At 36.6% G+C, this 15,636-nt stretch overlaps 3 protein-coding genes across 27 annotated transcripts in view; 1 reads left to right on the forward strand and 2 right to left on the reverse strand.

The window, feature by feature from the left end:
- The window catches only part of LOC129755407 (gamma-aminobutyric acid receptor subunit alpha-4), a 706,839-nt gene that overhangs the window by 517,822 nt on the left and 173,381 nt on the right, over positions 1 to 15,636 (reverse strand). The window lies entirely within an intron of this gene.
- LOC129752549 (uncharacterized) lies at positions 2,187 to 2,697 on the reverse strand. Its single transcript, XM_055748323.1, has one exon. It carries the CDS (start codon positions 2,695 to 2,697, stop codon positions 2,227 to 2,229), a length of 471 nt encoding a protein of 156 aa, XP_055604298.1. The 3' UTR covers positions 2,187 to 2,226.
- LOC129755409 (uncharacterized) lies at positions 4,229 to 5,996 on the forward strand. The gene is made up of 2 exons (XM_055751897.1): positions 4,229 to 4,484; positions 5,153 to 5,996. The coding sequence occupies exons 1-2, from the start codon at positions 4,306 to 4,308 to the stop codon at positions 5,979 to 5,981; spliced, it is 1,008 nt and encodes a 335-aa protein (XP_055607872.1). The 5' UTR covers positions 4,229 to 4,305; the 3' UTR covers positions 5,982 to 5,996.

Below are 15,636 nucleotides of genomic sequence, written 5' to 3' on the forward strand. Positions count from 1 at the left end.
GTTTGTCCGGCCCGCATACGTGCTGAAAAAAATCTGTCAACCTTAAGTTATACACTTGACTCGATCCTCGAATACTGTTAAAACAGTCTTGACATGCTAGATGCTGAAAAGTCCAGGTTTTCAGGTATTGTTGTATTTTTCCTAAGAAACCAAAGAAAAAAACAGAAGCAAGATTTCTAATGCCACAACATCTAGCGTCCCATCCATAAATTTCCAATTTATCGAACGCATGTGTGACTGACTATTGGATCTGGCACCTTACACGGAACATTCCGTTGCTTCCAACCACCCACACACGACAACGAACGATGACCGGCAACTAACTAACTACATGTGGGTACAGCTAACAGCAAAACACATGAGGACAAAACATTGTTAAACAAGTTTATTAGTGTTGTCGCCGTTGGAATTTGGCAGTTTTACGACTGCTGCTGCCACAATCTTACAACTCGATAATGGATCGCTTAAACTTGTCTTACCAAGTTAGGCGGAGGAAAAAAAAGGACAATTTGTTGGTTTGGGAATTGCTGTTAGTTTATTTCTATCAATGTAAGATGCCTGCTGATGATAAATTTTCAAAAAAAAAGTTTCAGTGATTACAGATCCTAAGCTGTTTTTTACCTGAAACATGAAGTAGGATTAATTGATATTCTATAAAACTTTCTGTCAAAACTTTTTCTGTATGAGAGTGACATTAAAAAAATTTGAAATATTTTTTTCTGTTTTATTTAATTTTATAAACCAAAAAATACCGGAACAGATGATAGCGCCAATCCCATACACATCTTCTCAAGGAAAAAAACAGCTGCAAAATCCTACTGCATCTGCCGTTCTTCGAAAACAAATTGGATTTGACACTGCAGGAGCGATGAAGATGAAACGTGCTTCCTTTTTTGCGAACAGTTTCTTGGCCTCGGTACAAAAAGCGTGTCTTTGAACGGCAATCAATGTTGCTCTAACTTCATCATTATTTATTTATGTCAATTTTCTTTAAAACGTGTTTGTTTATAAATAACTCGGAGTCGTTGTGCAAACACGAAGAGACGTTTACCAATCCTCATTAAAACCGATGACTCGACTATGACTTGACTATGACTTGACTATGACTTGACTATGACTTGACTATGACTTGACTATGACTTGACTATGACTTGACTATGACTTGACTATGACTTGACTATGACTTGACTATGACTTGACTATGACTTGACTATGACTTGACTATGACTTGACTATGACCTGACTATGACCTGACTATGACTTGACTATGACTTGACTATGACTTGACTATGACTTGACTATGACTTGACTATGACTTGACTATGACTTGACTATGACTTGACTATGACTTGACTATGACTTGACTATGACTTGACTATGACTTGACTATGACTTGACTATGACTTGACTATGACTTGACTATGACTTGACTATGACTTGACTATGACTTGACTATGACTTGACTATGACTTGACTATGACTTGACTATGACTTGACTATGACTTGACTATGACTTGACTATGACTTGACTATGACTTGACTATGACTTGACTATGACTTGACTATGACTTGACTATGACTTGACTATGACTTGACTATGACTTGACTATGACTTGATTATGACTTGACTATGACTTGACTATGACTTGACTATGACTTGACTATGACTTGACTATGACTTGACTATGACTTGACTATGACTTGACTATGACTTGACTATGACTTGACTATGACTTGACTATGACTTGACTATGACTTGACTATGACTTGACTATGACTTGACTATGACTTGACTATGACTTGACTATGACTTGACTATGACTTGACTATGACTTGACTATGACTTGACTATGACTTGACTATGACTTGACTATGACTTGACTATGACTTGACTATGACTTGACTATGACTTGACTATGACTTGACTATGACTTGACTATGACTTGACTATGATTTGACTATGACTTGACTATGACTTGACTATGACTTGACTATGACTTGACTATGATTTTACTTTGACTCTACTTGGTAATTGGGATAAAAGTGGATGAAAAAAGGACGAATGGACGTGGTTGGAAGTTTATAACCAAAGAGTTTTAGATTTTACGGAAATTTTAACAGAAAAAAAATTACAGAAATATATGACACAGAACCTATATCGGATGATTTTTGTATCCGACCTGCAGACTGGAAAGTTCGTTTATTCGTCAAATTCTCCGAAGCTGTTCATCTAGTTTCGCCTCGAATTCGGCGGGCCAGTTGAAGATCCTTCACCATTATTGTGACACGCTTCGCGTGCATAGCGCACAAGTTCGTATCGGCAAACAGAGCCACCAGATATGATTCGCTGGCCTCTTGGAGAGCGGCTAGGGCTGTCGTCTGAAAACGCCATTGAGGACCAAGTGTCTGTGCAATTTCCCGAACCAATCGCTGGAAGGGTAGTTTCCGGATCAGTAAATCCGTAGATCTTTGGTACTGTCGAATTTCTCGCAAAGCCACTGTTCCTGGTCTATAGCGACGGGGTCTTTTCAAAAAACTCCGTATGAGCACGTACTTCCCGGCCAGATTCGAAGGAAACGGAGTTCCTCTTCTGGGAGGAAGCCTAGTTCTGGGCCTAGAAGGTTTAGTTGGAGTCGCGGGTCTACGGGGAGATTCGAAAACCAATCTTCTCGGGATGCCGTTCTTGGTGCGAGCCATAGCTAGAGGCAATCGCTAGTGCTTGCACCAAATTCCCTGGATTTTACACGAGATGCACTTTCACTTGGCTAACGATCAGTTTAATCAACTGTTATTGAAAACAAAAAAAAATATTTTAAATAGCCTGCTTTTCGAAAAGTGTACTTTTGATAAAAGAAATATCATTTCATCCAAAGATCAGATCTTACATCCTTAGCTGCCACTCAATTCTAACATAACCTACACTACGCTAAAGTTCCCGATATCAAGGCCGACGACCAATACGCAGCTGCTGGCACATTTTTTAACCTCCAGCCGTTCCTCAATAATATGTCCTTCTATTTAAAAAAAAAAGACTTCAACAATTGTTAAATACATCAATGAGTCAATGAGATTTTCCACATTCCGGATGATTTGATTCCTTTTCCTTTTATCAATATAAAAGTTAAATTTCTGTGTTCAGAATTTGGATTCTTTATCCAGTATAGAATTCTTGGTTTTCAATTAGGATCATCATTCCAACAACATTTTAAGTAAAAATTTGTTTTGTTATACCGGTTCAAATTGGTTTTCCTTCCTATACTGAAATTAGGTTCAAAATTTTCATTCAAAATTCATATCATTCACCCATCAGATTTTGTAAAATCACCTTATTCACTTTCTTCGGAGCAGAACGCCAGTTTGCTTTGAACTGCTCCTCGCTACTTATAGTTTCTTGGGACTTCTTACGGTTTTGCATAACTATCGTACGATGTTTTTCGATTGGGAGGAGTTCTGGTTTGATGGGAGAGTTTTTATCCTTGGGCACAACCTGAATGTTGGTAGCGACATACCACTTAATGGCTATTTTTCATAATGGAAGGATTTCAAAATCGGCGAAAATAGCACAGACAAGTCATATTTCTTCAGGAAAGGCAGTAAAAGCTTTTGAAGACACTCATTTACGTAAATTTTCTGGTTGACGATCCCGGCTGCAACAAATGTGATAAAATTGTATGGGAGCCTGAAACTAAAATAGAAATCATCACCGGTCCTAAAACGGCCATCAACCAAATTCACGATGATCGATCCAGACTATTTAACATTAATTTGTGTGCTTTGCTATATCAAATTTGTGAAATAATTTTATCTTATTTGTTCATCATTTCAAATTTCATTCCAATATCATTACAATGAGAGCTACAACAACAATAAGAATTATAATACAAATAAGATAAGATTTTATTTTCAAAACGTGATTTTTGGTTTTTAATCATTGTTTTAAATCCGGAATTATGGATTGTTCTCAATTGCCTTTCCCTTCTGTAGTGAATAAGCCTAGTACAGAAAAATAACTCATAATTCGAGTGAAATTATTAAGAAAAATATATACTTAGAAAAAAAATTAACAAATAATAATAATTTGAATCAGATCTGATAACGATATATTTAATAAGTATGCATACATAAAAAAAAACGATTAGTATTTGGTTTAGTGTAGAAAAAAAAAAAGCCATGTTTTTTGAGTCACGGTGAAATCGCCTATAGCGAAAATCTCGAATGGCAAATTTCCAACGGTCAAATCCCTTCGACTTCTCCAGCGAGAAAGAGAGAGTGAGAGAAAAAAAAAAGGAGACACGAGATAGACTGATGTACGAAGCTCAAGAGACCGGGTCATTCTGTTGGTTATTGTTGAGCAGTGAAGTTCGCGGTAAAAAAAAATCTAAAATGGATTCTCTTCGAAGGGCGAGAAGGAGTACGAGCACCGTGCAGGATAACGAAGCTGGCTTAGTTCACGACAATGGCGCAGCTTTTTCCGAAACCGCTCGGTAGGTATTAAAACTAAATGATAAAACTAAATGAACTCAAGGTACTGGAAAACTAGTGAAAATTTTGCTGGGACACGTTTGAATAAAAACAAAATGGCGAATTATCGAAAATCAGAGCGAGAGTTCTCTGACTCGAAGACAAAGAAAATTAAAACCAATGCAGAGCGAGAGTTCTCTGGCAAAAAAAAAAAAAAATATAAAAAATTCGAGACTGATTTTAAATACGAGCGAGAGACTCTGTACCTTAAGAAAATCAATAATGGTGATGAAATGCAAGAGCGAGAGACTCTTTGAGACGTTGACGTTGAAGAAGGGAGAAGTAAAAATTTGCACTAGTTGACCAAAACCTTAAGTTAAAAAAAAAAAAAAGAAAAACAATTTTCTCGGTTTAAATCCTGAGATATAGAAAAAAGACGACAAAACAAAACAACGCTCGGTTTAAAGCCTGAGTTTTTTTTTATTTAAAACAAATTTCAATTAAAAGTTTCACGAATTAAGCATATCTGTTAAATGCATTATACTAGCAGAGTTACTAAAAGAAAACAGAAGATTTATTAATTTTCAAAAAAAAAAAAAAAATACGTACAATGATTTTTTTTTATTTTTAACTAATTTCAATTAAGAGTTTCAAGAATTTAACATACCTAATAAATGCATTTTACTTGCAGAGTCACGAAGAAGAAAACATCTAAGCTACAACAAATGACTAAACAGTTAGATGATGAAAAGATGACTAATGAGACTCTGAGATACGAACTTAAAAAAGCGCGGGAGACTATAATGTCTTTGCAAACCCGTCTGACGAAGCCCTCGCAAACTTCATCAGATATCGGTAGCGACGATTTCAATCATGAGCTTGGTCCATCTAGTACACGTAGACCAACGGAAGGTGTCATAGTCGAAACAGCACAGCGATCTAATGTTGGAGCTTCTATTGATGAATCACGTTTCTTGGCATCAATGAATCAAATGTCAATAGCATCAATAAACATTCCAGAGTGCAAACCGGCTAAAGACAACGAGGAAATAACCCGTCAACACTTCGAACAGTGGAAAGAACTCCTTCAAGATGCTCTTAAGCTGGCTGGAGTGATTGACGAGAGCACACAATTTACAATTTTTAAGTTAAAGGCGGGACATCGTTTGCTGGAAATATTCCGCAACACGAAATCAGCCAAAAACGATCCTAATCTAGAAATATGTCCTTTTTCAAATGCTTTAAGCCGACTAAATGCATATTTTAATTCCGATTCCGACATCATGCTTCAACGAAGAAGAATGACAATGATGGAACAAGAACCTGGTGAATCCGATTTAAATTTTATACATCGCGTTGGCACAACTGCAAGAATGTGCGATTTCGGAGAAGGAAAAGAGTTTTCCGAAATCGTCAGTACAGTGGCAGCACATGCACGAAACAAAGAGGTTCGAGTAACAGCCCTAGAAATGCTAGGTAGCGAGGGAAAATTTACCGACCTTGTTGATAAGGTGCGATAGATTGAGACAATTAGATTGAATGAACAATATTTCGAAATGAAGCACGGAAAGCCTACGCCAGCAATAGTAGCACATGTTTCCGGTTCAGAGACGACAGGTTCGGGAACTACAAGACCTTGGCAACCAAACTTCAGTCAGCGCGGACGAGGACGTAATAGATTTGTAGGGTATCGCAACACGACTGGGTGGAATCCACGATGGAGAGCAACTCCGAATTTGCAACAACGATCGTTTAATCAAGAACGTTGCACCCGGTGCAATAGCATGCACCATTCGACAACACAGTGTGATGCTATCAACAAACAGTGTTTCAAATGTGGAGAGTTAGGACATATTCTGCGTGCGTGCCCAGGAATTCCTCAGAGAGCTTTACCAGCACCCCTCCGAACGGGCGAAAATCGTCAACTGGAATCGCCGGAACAATCTACGGACACAAAGAGAATTGCGTTAGTAGAGAAAACGGAAGACGAAAACCCTGGAGCCGGAGGCAATGTACGCGTAAATATTGATTGAATTAATTATGCTTATTTTCTATATTTCATTTAACTAATTTTTTGTTTGACTTATTGAATTCGATTCGATATTTAATTTTATGACTTTAATTTTTTTTATTATTTCTGACGTATATGATAGTTACATTAAAAGAGAAAACTGAAAAATGCTTCAGATAAACTACAACATGAAATTTTTTCTTTAGATCTCCTTGCCTCAAGCTGAAAAAGCTTTAATTTTAAATATTGCTGTTGACCCAAACACGACCCAGACTGCTGAGGACGGAATAATATCAGTTAACCTAGCGGGACTAACTTGCAACTTCCTAATAGATTCTGGGTCCCAAGTAAACACAGTAACGACAGAAATTTTCAAAAACCTCTTGGAGAAAGAACAATTTAGAGTGCAACTATACAACTTGAGTAACTCGTCAGACATACCACTAAAAGCATATGCTAGCTCAAAAGCGATTCAAGTTGTAGCAACTTTTGAAGCCCCTTTATTCGTCTCTCAAAACCGTCCGGTATTAATCGAAAAATTCTATGTAGTCGATGCATGCCGATCGTTGCTGAGTAGGGCAACAGCTTTAAGGTACAGTGTTTTGATGCTAGGCATAAATGTACCAATAACTGAAAACTACTTTAAAGTACCCTATAAACCCGAAGCTGGAGAGATTGCTGTTTTGGATTGCTCCCAACCGTTCCCAAAGTTTAATATAGCGCCGGTGAAAATTGACTATGACAAGTCAATCCAGCCATGCAGAAACATTTTCATGAACATACCGATGCCATTAAAGCCTTTAGTAGAACAACGCTTGAATCAACTGATACTAGCAGACATTATTGAAGTAGTCACCAATAACATGGATATGTCGTTCTGTTCCTCCCTGATTGTCGTCCCTAAAGGGAAAGACGACATCCGTTTGGTAATAGATCTCAGAGGACCTAATAAATATATACGGCGAACCCCATTCAGTATGCCTACGCTAGAATCGATTCTAGCGGACCTAGACGGCGCAACATGGTTCTCTACTATAGACTTATCTAACGCATATTTCCATGTTGAATTGGACGAAGGGTCGAGACATCTTACAAACTTTTTCACAGAGTTTGGGATGTATAGATGTAAAAGGCTCTGCTTCGGTCTGACCAATGCTCCTGACATTTTCCAGGAGATAATGCAACGCGTTATCTTAGCAGGTTGCAAAGGCGGTAAAAATTACCTCGATGACATATTGGTCTACGGAAAAACCAAGCAGGAGCACGATGCTAATTTGGCAGTAATATTAGAACATCTTACAGCGCATAATGTAAGAATAAATCATAGTAAATGTGTGTATGGAAGCCAAAATGTGAAATTCTTGGGATTTAACCTGACAGCGTCCGGTTGGATGATAGAAGAAGAAAAGCTTAAAGCTATAAAGCAGTTCAGAACTCCCGAGACTTGCGGCGAGGTCAAGAGTTTTCTTGGATTAATAACCTATACTGATAAGTTCATTTTGCATAGAGCAACTCACACAAATAACCTAAGAATTCTTGCTAAATCAGAAAAGTTTTACTGGACTGAAGAAGAAGAAAAAGAGTTTCAGTATTTCAAAAATAAGGCCCTGGACAACATAAAAAAATTAGGATATTACTGTCCTACTGACAAAACAGAATTGATAGTTGATGCCTCTTCTATAGGATTAGGGGCTGTACTAACACAATATGACATAGCAGGCAACCCTAGAATTATTGCTTGTGCATCCAAGGCACTATCATCCGTCGAACAGAAGTATCCCCAGACGCATAAAGAGGCACTTGCTGTGGTCTGGGGGATAGAACGGTTTTCTTTCTATTTGTTAAATCGTTCATTCACTGTGCTCACGGATGCTGAAGCAAACCAATTTATATTCAATGGTCGGCACCGTATAGGGAAGCGAGCTGTTTCGAGAGCCGAAGCATGGGCTCTTAGGCTTCAACCGTATGATTTCGAGATCTTGAGAGTTGCAGGTGAGATAAGTTTAATTTATTTTTACCTCTAATCAGTGAGTACAATTACAGGTAAAGACAATATTGCTGATGCATTGTCACGTTTAATAAAACAGACTCAAGAGGATGTATCATTCGACGACGACAATGGGCATCACATATTATACACGTTAGATGCAGCTACAATGGACATTACGCTAGGAGAGGTTGAAACAGAAGCAGACAATGATCACGAGTTACTGGCTCTGTGTGAGGCTCTGGATTCAGGCAATTGGCCGTCAAGCTTAAAGAAGTATCAAGCGCACAAGCAAAACCTCCATCACTTGGGATCATTGATTTTAAAAAACGATCGCATAGTACTGCCTTGTGCTTTGAGGGAAAAAGCTATAAAGTCGGCACATTGCGGGCATGTGGGCGAAGTCGCAACTAAGCGAATCATGCGCGAATTTTTTTGGTGGCCAGGCATGGCTGCCGAGGTAGAAAAATTCATTAAAAATTGTAATACATGCTCACTGTTATCTAAAAAGTGCCCCCCAGTACCATTATCTAGCCGAGACCTGCCTATGGAACCATGGGAGATTATCCAAATAGATTTCTTAAGTCTGCCTGGTTTTGGGTCTGGAGAATTCTTAATTACGGTAGATACATACTCCAGATACTTAAACATAATTGAAATGCGATGTAAAGATGCTGATTCAACAAACGCAGCCCTCTGTGAAGTGTTTAAAACATGGGGCTTTCCACGCGTTATACAGAGCGATAATGGTCCCCCATTTAGGAGTGCTTCGTTCATCAACTTCTGGGAAACAAAAGGGGTAAGAATTGACAAGTCAATACCCCTCAGCCCTCAGTCGAACGGATTAGTGGAACGACACAACCAGGCTGTGATAAAAGCGGTGGCTGCCTCGAAACTAGACCAAACGAACTGGAGGGTGGCTCTTCATAAATACGTCCACCACCATAACACATTGATCCCACATTCTCGACTTAATGTCACTCCTTTCGAGTTAATGGTCGACAGAAAATTCCGCGGAACTTTCCCAAGTCTATGGAACGACTTCAATAGAAAAGTTTTAGATAGAATCGATATTAGGGAGAAGGATGCGGACGCTAAGTTAGTAAGCAAACAGTATGCTGACTCGGCTAGGGGAGCGAAAGAATCGTCGATCAAGGTGGGAGATAAAGTGTTCCTTGCAAAGGAGAAGAAATCAAAAATAGACCCTACCTTTTCGTCGGAGAAGTTCCAAGTAGTCGCACGCCAGGGAGCTAAGGTGGTGGTAATGAGCCCCAATGGAATCGAATACGAGCGCAATGTCCGGGATGTCAAAAAGATCAATTGCAGCGACTCAGTGGAATTCGTGGATCCATCAGATGAAAACACAGCAGAAGAACAGCCTACAATAGATTCCGGGGAATTGACAGTAGCAGGGGCCAACCAGGACGACATCTTCCGTAATCGGCGAAACACTCGTAGACCGGCTAGGTTTAACGACCAGTTTGTGTACTGCGTGTTCACTTGAAGATCCATATTTCTCTAAAATAACCATTTTAAAACTGTATATAAAATAAGTGCTAATCGAAAACGTAACATACAATAATAATGCTTTTGATTGAATTCTTATTGGATTGGAGTCTTATGTGAATTGCTAGAATTCTTTGACATTTCTAACTGTGGGCCCAAAGCAATATGCAAATATTAAAATCGAATACTATGGGCTGCATCAATTATTATATTAATAATATTCATTAAAAAAAAATATTTTTACATCTTTGCCTGCAAAATTAGTAATCAAGCAATTATGGGGAATGATTAAATTTCGCATTAAATCAATATAAATATATTCACGGTATAGAGTAGAGAAGACGGATAATGTAGTGAATAAGCCTAGTACAGAAAAATAACTCATAATTCGAGTGAAATTATTAAGAAAAATATATACTTAGAAAAAAAATTAACAAATAATAATAATTTGAATCAGATCTGATAACGATATATTTAATAAGTATGCATACATAAAAAAAAACGATTAGTATTTGGTTTAGTGTAGAAAAAAAAAAAAAGCCATGTTTTTTGAGTCACGGTGAAATCGCCTATAGCGAAAATCTCGAATGGCAAATTTCCAACGGTCAAATCCCTTCGACTTCTCCAGCGAGAAAGAGAGAGTGAGAGAAAAAAAAAAAAAGGAGACACGAGATAGACTGATGTACGAAGCTCAAGAGACCGGGTCATTCTGTTGGTTATTGTTGAGCAGTGAAGTTCGCGGTAAAAAAAAATCTAAAATGGATTCTCTTCGAAGGGCGAGAAGGAGTACGAGCACCGTGCAGGATAACGAAGCTGGCTTAGTTCACGACACCTTCCAAAGCGGGGAGAGGAAATAAATGTCACATTTGGCTCCACTTGCTTGATAAGTTTTCATGTTTAACAAAAAAAAATGTATAACAGCCTCCCTCTCCTTCTTCCTGTTGCTCATCTAAAAGGAAAAGTCTTAAAAAATCATTAAATCTTTAAAAAACACAAACACAAACACAAAACCCTTACACTTTAAATTTGGTTTCTTATTCTTTTTTTCTGTCAAAATTTTCTCCATTTGCGGAACTTCTTTCTCTCTCCCTTTCATATTCCCTGGAAGAAAAAGGGGTTTCAAATAACCATAAAATCATTTATCATAACCATATAATACTCTTTCCCTTAATTTTTTTTTCCTTTTTTTTAGATGCTTTTGAATGATGCAAAAAAGACTATTGCGAATCGCTTATTTCTTGTACCTAAAAACTCTCCCCTCTTAAATTGATTACGATATGCTCGATTAATTCTCAAGTTTCGCAAACAAAAATGTATGGGAGCTCCCCTCTCCCCTTCCTACCGCTCCAGTGAAAGAAGGTAGATGCATTAAATAATCATAGAAAAAAATTTTGAACTCAAAACCCGCTCTTAAATTTGTATAATAAGTTCTCGACTAATCCCCAAACATTGTATAACGGCCTTTTTCCATCTTTCCCTCTTCCCATTGGAGAGATGAAGTGGTCTCAAAACATAAAAAATAACATTTCCGTGCATTAATTCATTTTCATGTGAAATTTCGTTCCATTTCATCGATAAGTTCATGAGTTGTGTAAAAATTGTATGGGAGTCTCTCTCCTCCCTTTCTGTATCCCCAATAGAATTAGGGACGTGTTTTTAAATATCATGTTGCCATTTCTCATATCACATTCTCTCCTATGATAAAAAGTGGTACCAAATATCAATAGAAACCTTTAATGTTCCACCCTTACATTGTTTTGGAGATCTGCATATTTCTTCTCAATTGAAGAAAGGAAGAGTCTCAAATATGAAATTTTAAAAATATTTCTCGTTTTTAAATACCCTCAAATGCCAAATTTGGTTCCATTGACTTGAATAGTTTTCGAGTTATGGTAAAACAAAATTCCAGGAACCACACTCTCTTCTCGCAACTTCTCACTGGAAGGGAAGGGAGATAGCAAAGATTAACGAAAACATTTATCGTACCTCTATCAAAACTCTAATACCACACCAAGCAAAATTTGATTCCATTTGCTCGACTTCTTCTTCAGATATACAAATTCTTTTTTATGGAAGCCCCCTTCCTCTCTCATATTTCTCCATTGGAAGGAGGGAGAAGTCTTAAACAATAATAAAACACCCTTCCGATAAATTTGGTTCCATATGTTTGATTAGTTTTTGAGTTATGTAAAAAATTGTAAAAGGGACCCCCTTTTCTTTCTTATCTCCGTAGTGGAAAAGTGGAGGGGACTCAAATAATTACAGAAATATTTTTCGTACCAAAATACCAGATGAAACTTTTTAATTTTTTTTATTAATTTTGGCGGCGAAGCCTAGCCGCTGAAATCCGAACTATCGACGAGAATCTTGACTGGGACCAAGTGAAGACGCTGGCTCCGGATCGTCAACAGTGGAGGTCTTTTACCACGGCCCTATGCACCGGAGGATCGGCGCGGGATCATTAAGTAAGTAAGTATTAATTTTGGATGAGAGCCCCCTATTTTGGATTTATTTTAAAAACCATTCCCGGTTTCGAAAATGGCTACACATCAAATTTCACGTTGATCGGGTCAGTAGTTTACGAAAATTATTCGAATTGCATCCAATTTTTGTTGATTTCGTAAAGGAATCCCACACTTATGGATTTGGAAGGATTTCAAATAATCAAAGAAACCATTCCCGGTCCTGAAAACGGCAACACACTAAATCTCATTTTGATCGGTTCAATTGTTCCCGGGAATTGTTCGAATTGTGTCATATTTTTATCAAAATTGTGTGGAAGACCCCCTTTTCATAATTTGGAAGGGTTTCAAAGTATATTTAAAACCATTCCCGGACTTCAAAACGGCTACTCACCAAATTTCACGTTGGTCAGATAAGTAGTTTCCGAAAAATATTTGAAATGTGTCATATGTTTGATAATTTTGTATGGGAAACCTACCTCCCCCCCCACCCCTTCTGTGAGTCAGAGCAGTTTGAAAGTATTTTAGAAACCATCTCCGGCCCCAAAAACTCTTACATAGGGGAAGCAGAACACTGATTTTATCAAATATCACATCGAATATCTGTATAAAAACTATATACACGTATGCAGGCATCTGTTTTCTATACATTGGAGTAATGTTTATGTTAAAATTTTGTTTTGTTTCCAAGAAAATGATTTTATTATAAGTGTTGTCTAAAATGCCGAACCTCAAACCGTGCGGGCTAAATGCGCCTATTTATGTTTTGACAAAATTTCTGTTTTTTGGGCAATATTTCCGTATAATTTCATTGAAACTGCTAGAAAGTAATAATTTCCGTACGAGAAAGCTGAAGTTTCATGAAAATCTATGTACATTTAAATTTTATGGAATAAAACAAAAGTTAGGGTTGCCATACTATGGAAGTAGTTCATCCATGAGAAAAACTTTATCAAATCTGTTTTTAGATCTTCAATTCTCTCTTAAGATGTTAAGTTGTTAATTAGAGCTTAGATTTGAAGGTTCGATGATAAAATTCATTTATTTATTCTATTTAACCTGTTATTTAAGGATGGAGGCATTTTACAAACATGATGGGGGCATACAAAAACATTCTATTATTCCACTATATAATCATTATTAAACCTGCACAAAAGCTGAAATAAAGCTTAGTTCTTTTAGAAATGGGACACTTTCATTTGCTAATAGCTCGTTACCTAGTTATTGGATATTGAAAATTTTGACAGCATTTTGTTGCCTGTAAAAAGTACTATTCGACCTATTTTTTTCAAAATTAAAAATTAATGCGTTTTTGAGATATGTACGATGCAAGAGAAAAAGAAAAAAATAATTTTGCACAGTTTCCTTGAAAATACGTCATTATCAAATTGATGGCTGACAAAACCGTTGATTATTCAAGGAATTACTGAGTTTTTGTGGTGGATAAGTATGCAAACACTGTCAATAATGTCCACAAAGTTCAAATCAAGCATTGGAGAGAAGCACATGATCGGCAACAACGGTTAAGGATCATCAAGGAAGTCAAGTTTCATACCAGCATTTTTAATTTTCAATAAACGAAAGACTAAGGGTAGATCGCTGAAATGTCAAAAACAATTTTCTCCGATAAGCTGAAAGTGTTGCCTAGTGATGACTCATTGAAATCCAACCTCAAACAAACATTTTTTGATAGTTCCAAAGCTCTTAAGCTGTAAAACCGGTACCGAAAAAAAAACGTTCAAAAATGTGGTCAAAAATAATCAAATTTGTTCATTTCGAAACAACTGTATCCACTAAAATGCTTCCAGTTTCCAGTTTCCAGAGAAGTATTGGACAAAAAAGTATCAGAAATTGAAGAAGGAGGGTGAAGCCACCTAAAATATAGATTTTACGAAGTATAAGTTGGAGAAACTGATCAATACCATGACTGAAAAAAGTGTGCGCCAGCCAATGGGAGATACCAAGAATAAAGTAGAAATTTCTTTAACAAAAAACGGTAAATATTTTTTTTCAAATTTTTTCATGAAAGATCATAACATTACCTTCTTTTTCTCCATAGAAAGTATTTCGTTCAAACGAATGGTTTTTTAGATACAGGCATTCGTAACTGTCCCATTTCTAAAAGAACTAAGCTTTATGTTTAATTTCTTAAGTTCATTTGAGTAAGAAACAAAAACCATCCTAGTTTTTGTTTTAAGCTTCTTTACATATAATTTTTAAAAGTCGAAATATTACATCAAAATGTATCAAAGCCTTGTATGATTTTTTAAATTTCATCAATCAGCTGTAGGGTCATTTAAACCGATAGGTCCATTTAGGAAACCTTTCCCCTACCATCTTTGACATTGATCGGTTCGGTAGTTTTCGAGTCTATAGTAGGGTTACCATAGGTACTCTTAAAAGAGTACATGTACTCTTCTTCGATTGAAAAATGAGCGTACTCTTCTTTTTGTGAAATTTTACGAAATGTAATCTGTTTTGTGAAAGGAATTAAATAAAACTTATTAACTTATTTCTTCCAATACATAAATATTGTATCCTTATAAATACAAGAGATCCAACTTTTAATGCATTGCATGCATTCGTTACACAACCCTTCTTTTTTGCATTTTTTTTTAATGTTTCAAAGGTCAAATACCAATGGAAGGAATCACGTGTATATTCACAATTTCGATCGGAATTTTTGTTCAAAATGAGCGCCATTGAGTATGCAATAAACTCCCGGACAGTAGACAATATGCATAACAACAACACGAATCAGTAATAATTACTAATAATATATTTAAAGAATGGAAAAATTCGCCTACTTTAAAAAAAATTGTTTTTTAAATGCAGTTTTGTATCAACTTTAGTGTGTTTTCTCAGCATATAATCGAAAACATTAAATTATCCAACTTGAAGTTCTTAGCATTTGTCATGTAAGTTATGTACCTTGCAACAAATTGGCGGTTTTTGAATAACCTAAAACATCATGGTTTTTTAATAAACGGCATTAATCTTTTCATTTTATTCGCAATGTACTCATTTTAGCATTTCAGAATATGATAACCCTAGTCTAGAGGGAATAGACAAACAGACAAACATTCATTTTTAAACATATAGATAGGAGCCCCCTGAATAAAAACGATTAGATAATACATAATTTAATTGCATGACAGCAAAAACTACATTTTTTGCAAAACTTGATCATTATCGTTTGAAAATCGATC

This window comes from Uranotaenia lowii, chromosome 3 (assembly GCF_029784155.1).
Source record: "Uranotaenia lowii strain MFRU-FL chromosome 3, ASM2978415v1, whole genome shotgun sequence".
NCBI classification, from domain to species: Eukaryota; Metazoa; Arthropoda; class Insecta; order Diptera; family Culicidae; genus Uranotaenia; species Uranotaenia lowii.

Excerpts from the sequence above, each read along its gene's own strand:
- LOC129752549 (XM_055748323.1), bottom strand. The coding sequence starts at position 2,697 with ATGGCTCGCACCAAGAACGGCATCCCGAGAAGATTGGTTTTCGAATCT.
- LOC129755409 (XM_055751897.1), top strand. The coding sequence starts at position 4,306 with ATGTACGAAGCTCAAGAGACCGGGTCATTCTGTTGGTTATTGTTGAGC. Across the intron at positions 4,485-5,152 it reads GCTTTTTCCGAAACCGCTCG|AGTCACGAAGAAGAAAACAT; the intron begins GTAGGTATTAAA and ends TTTTACTTGCAG.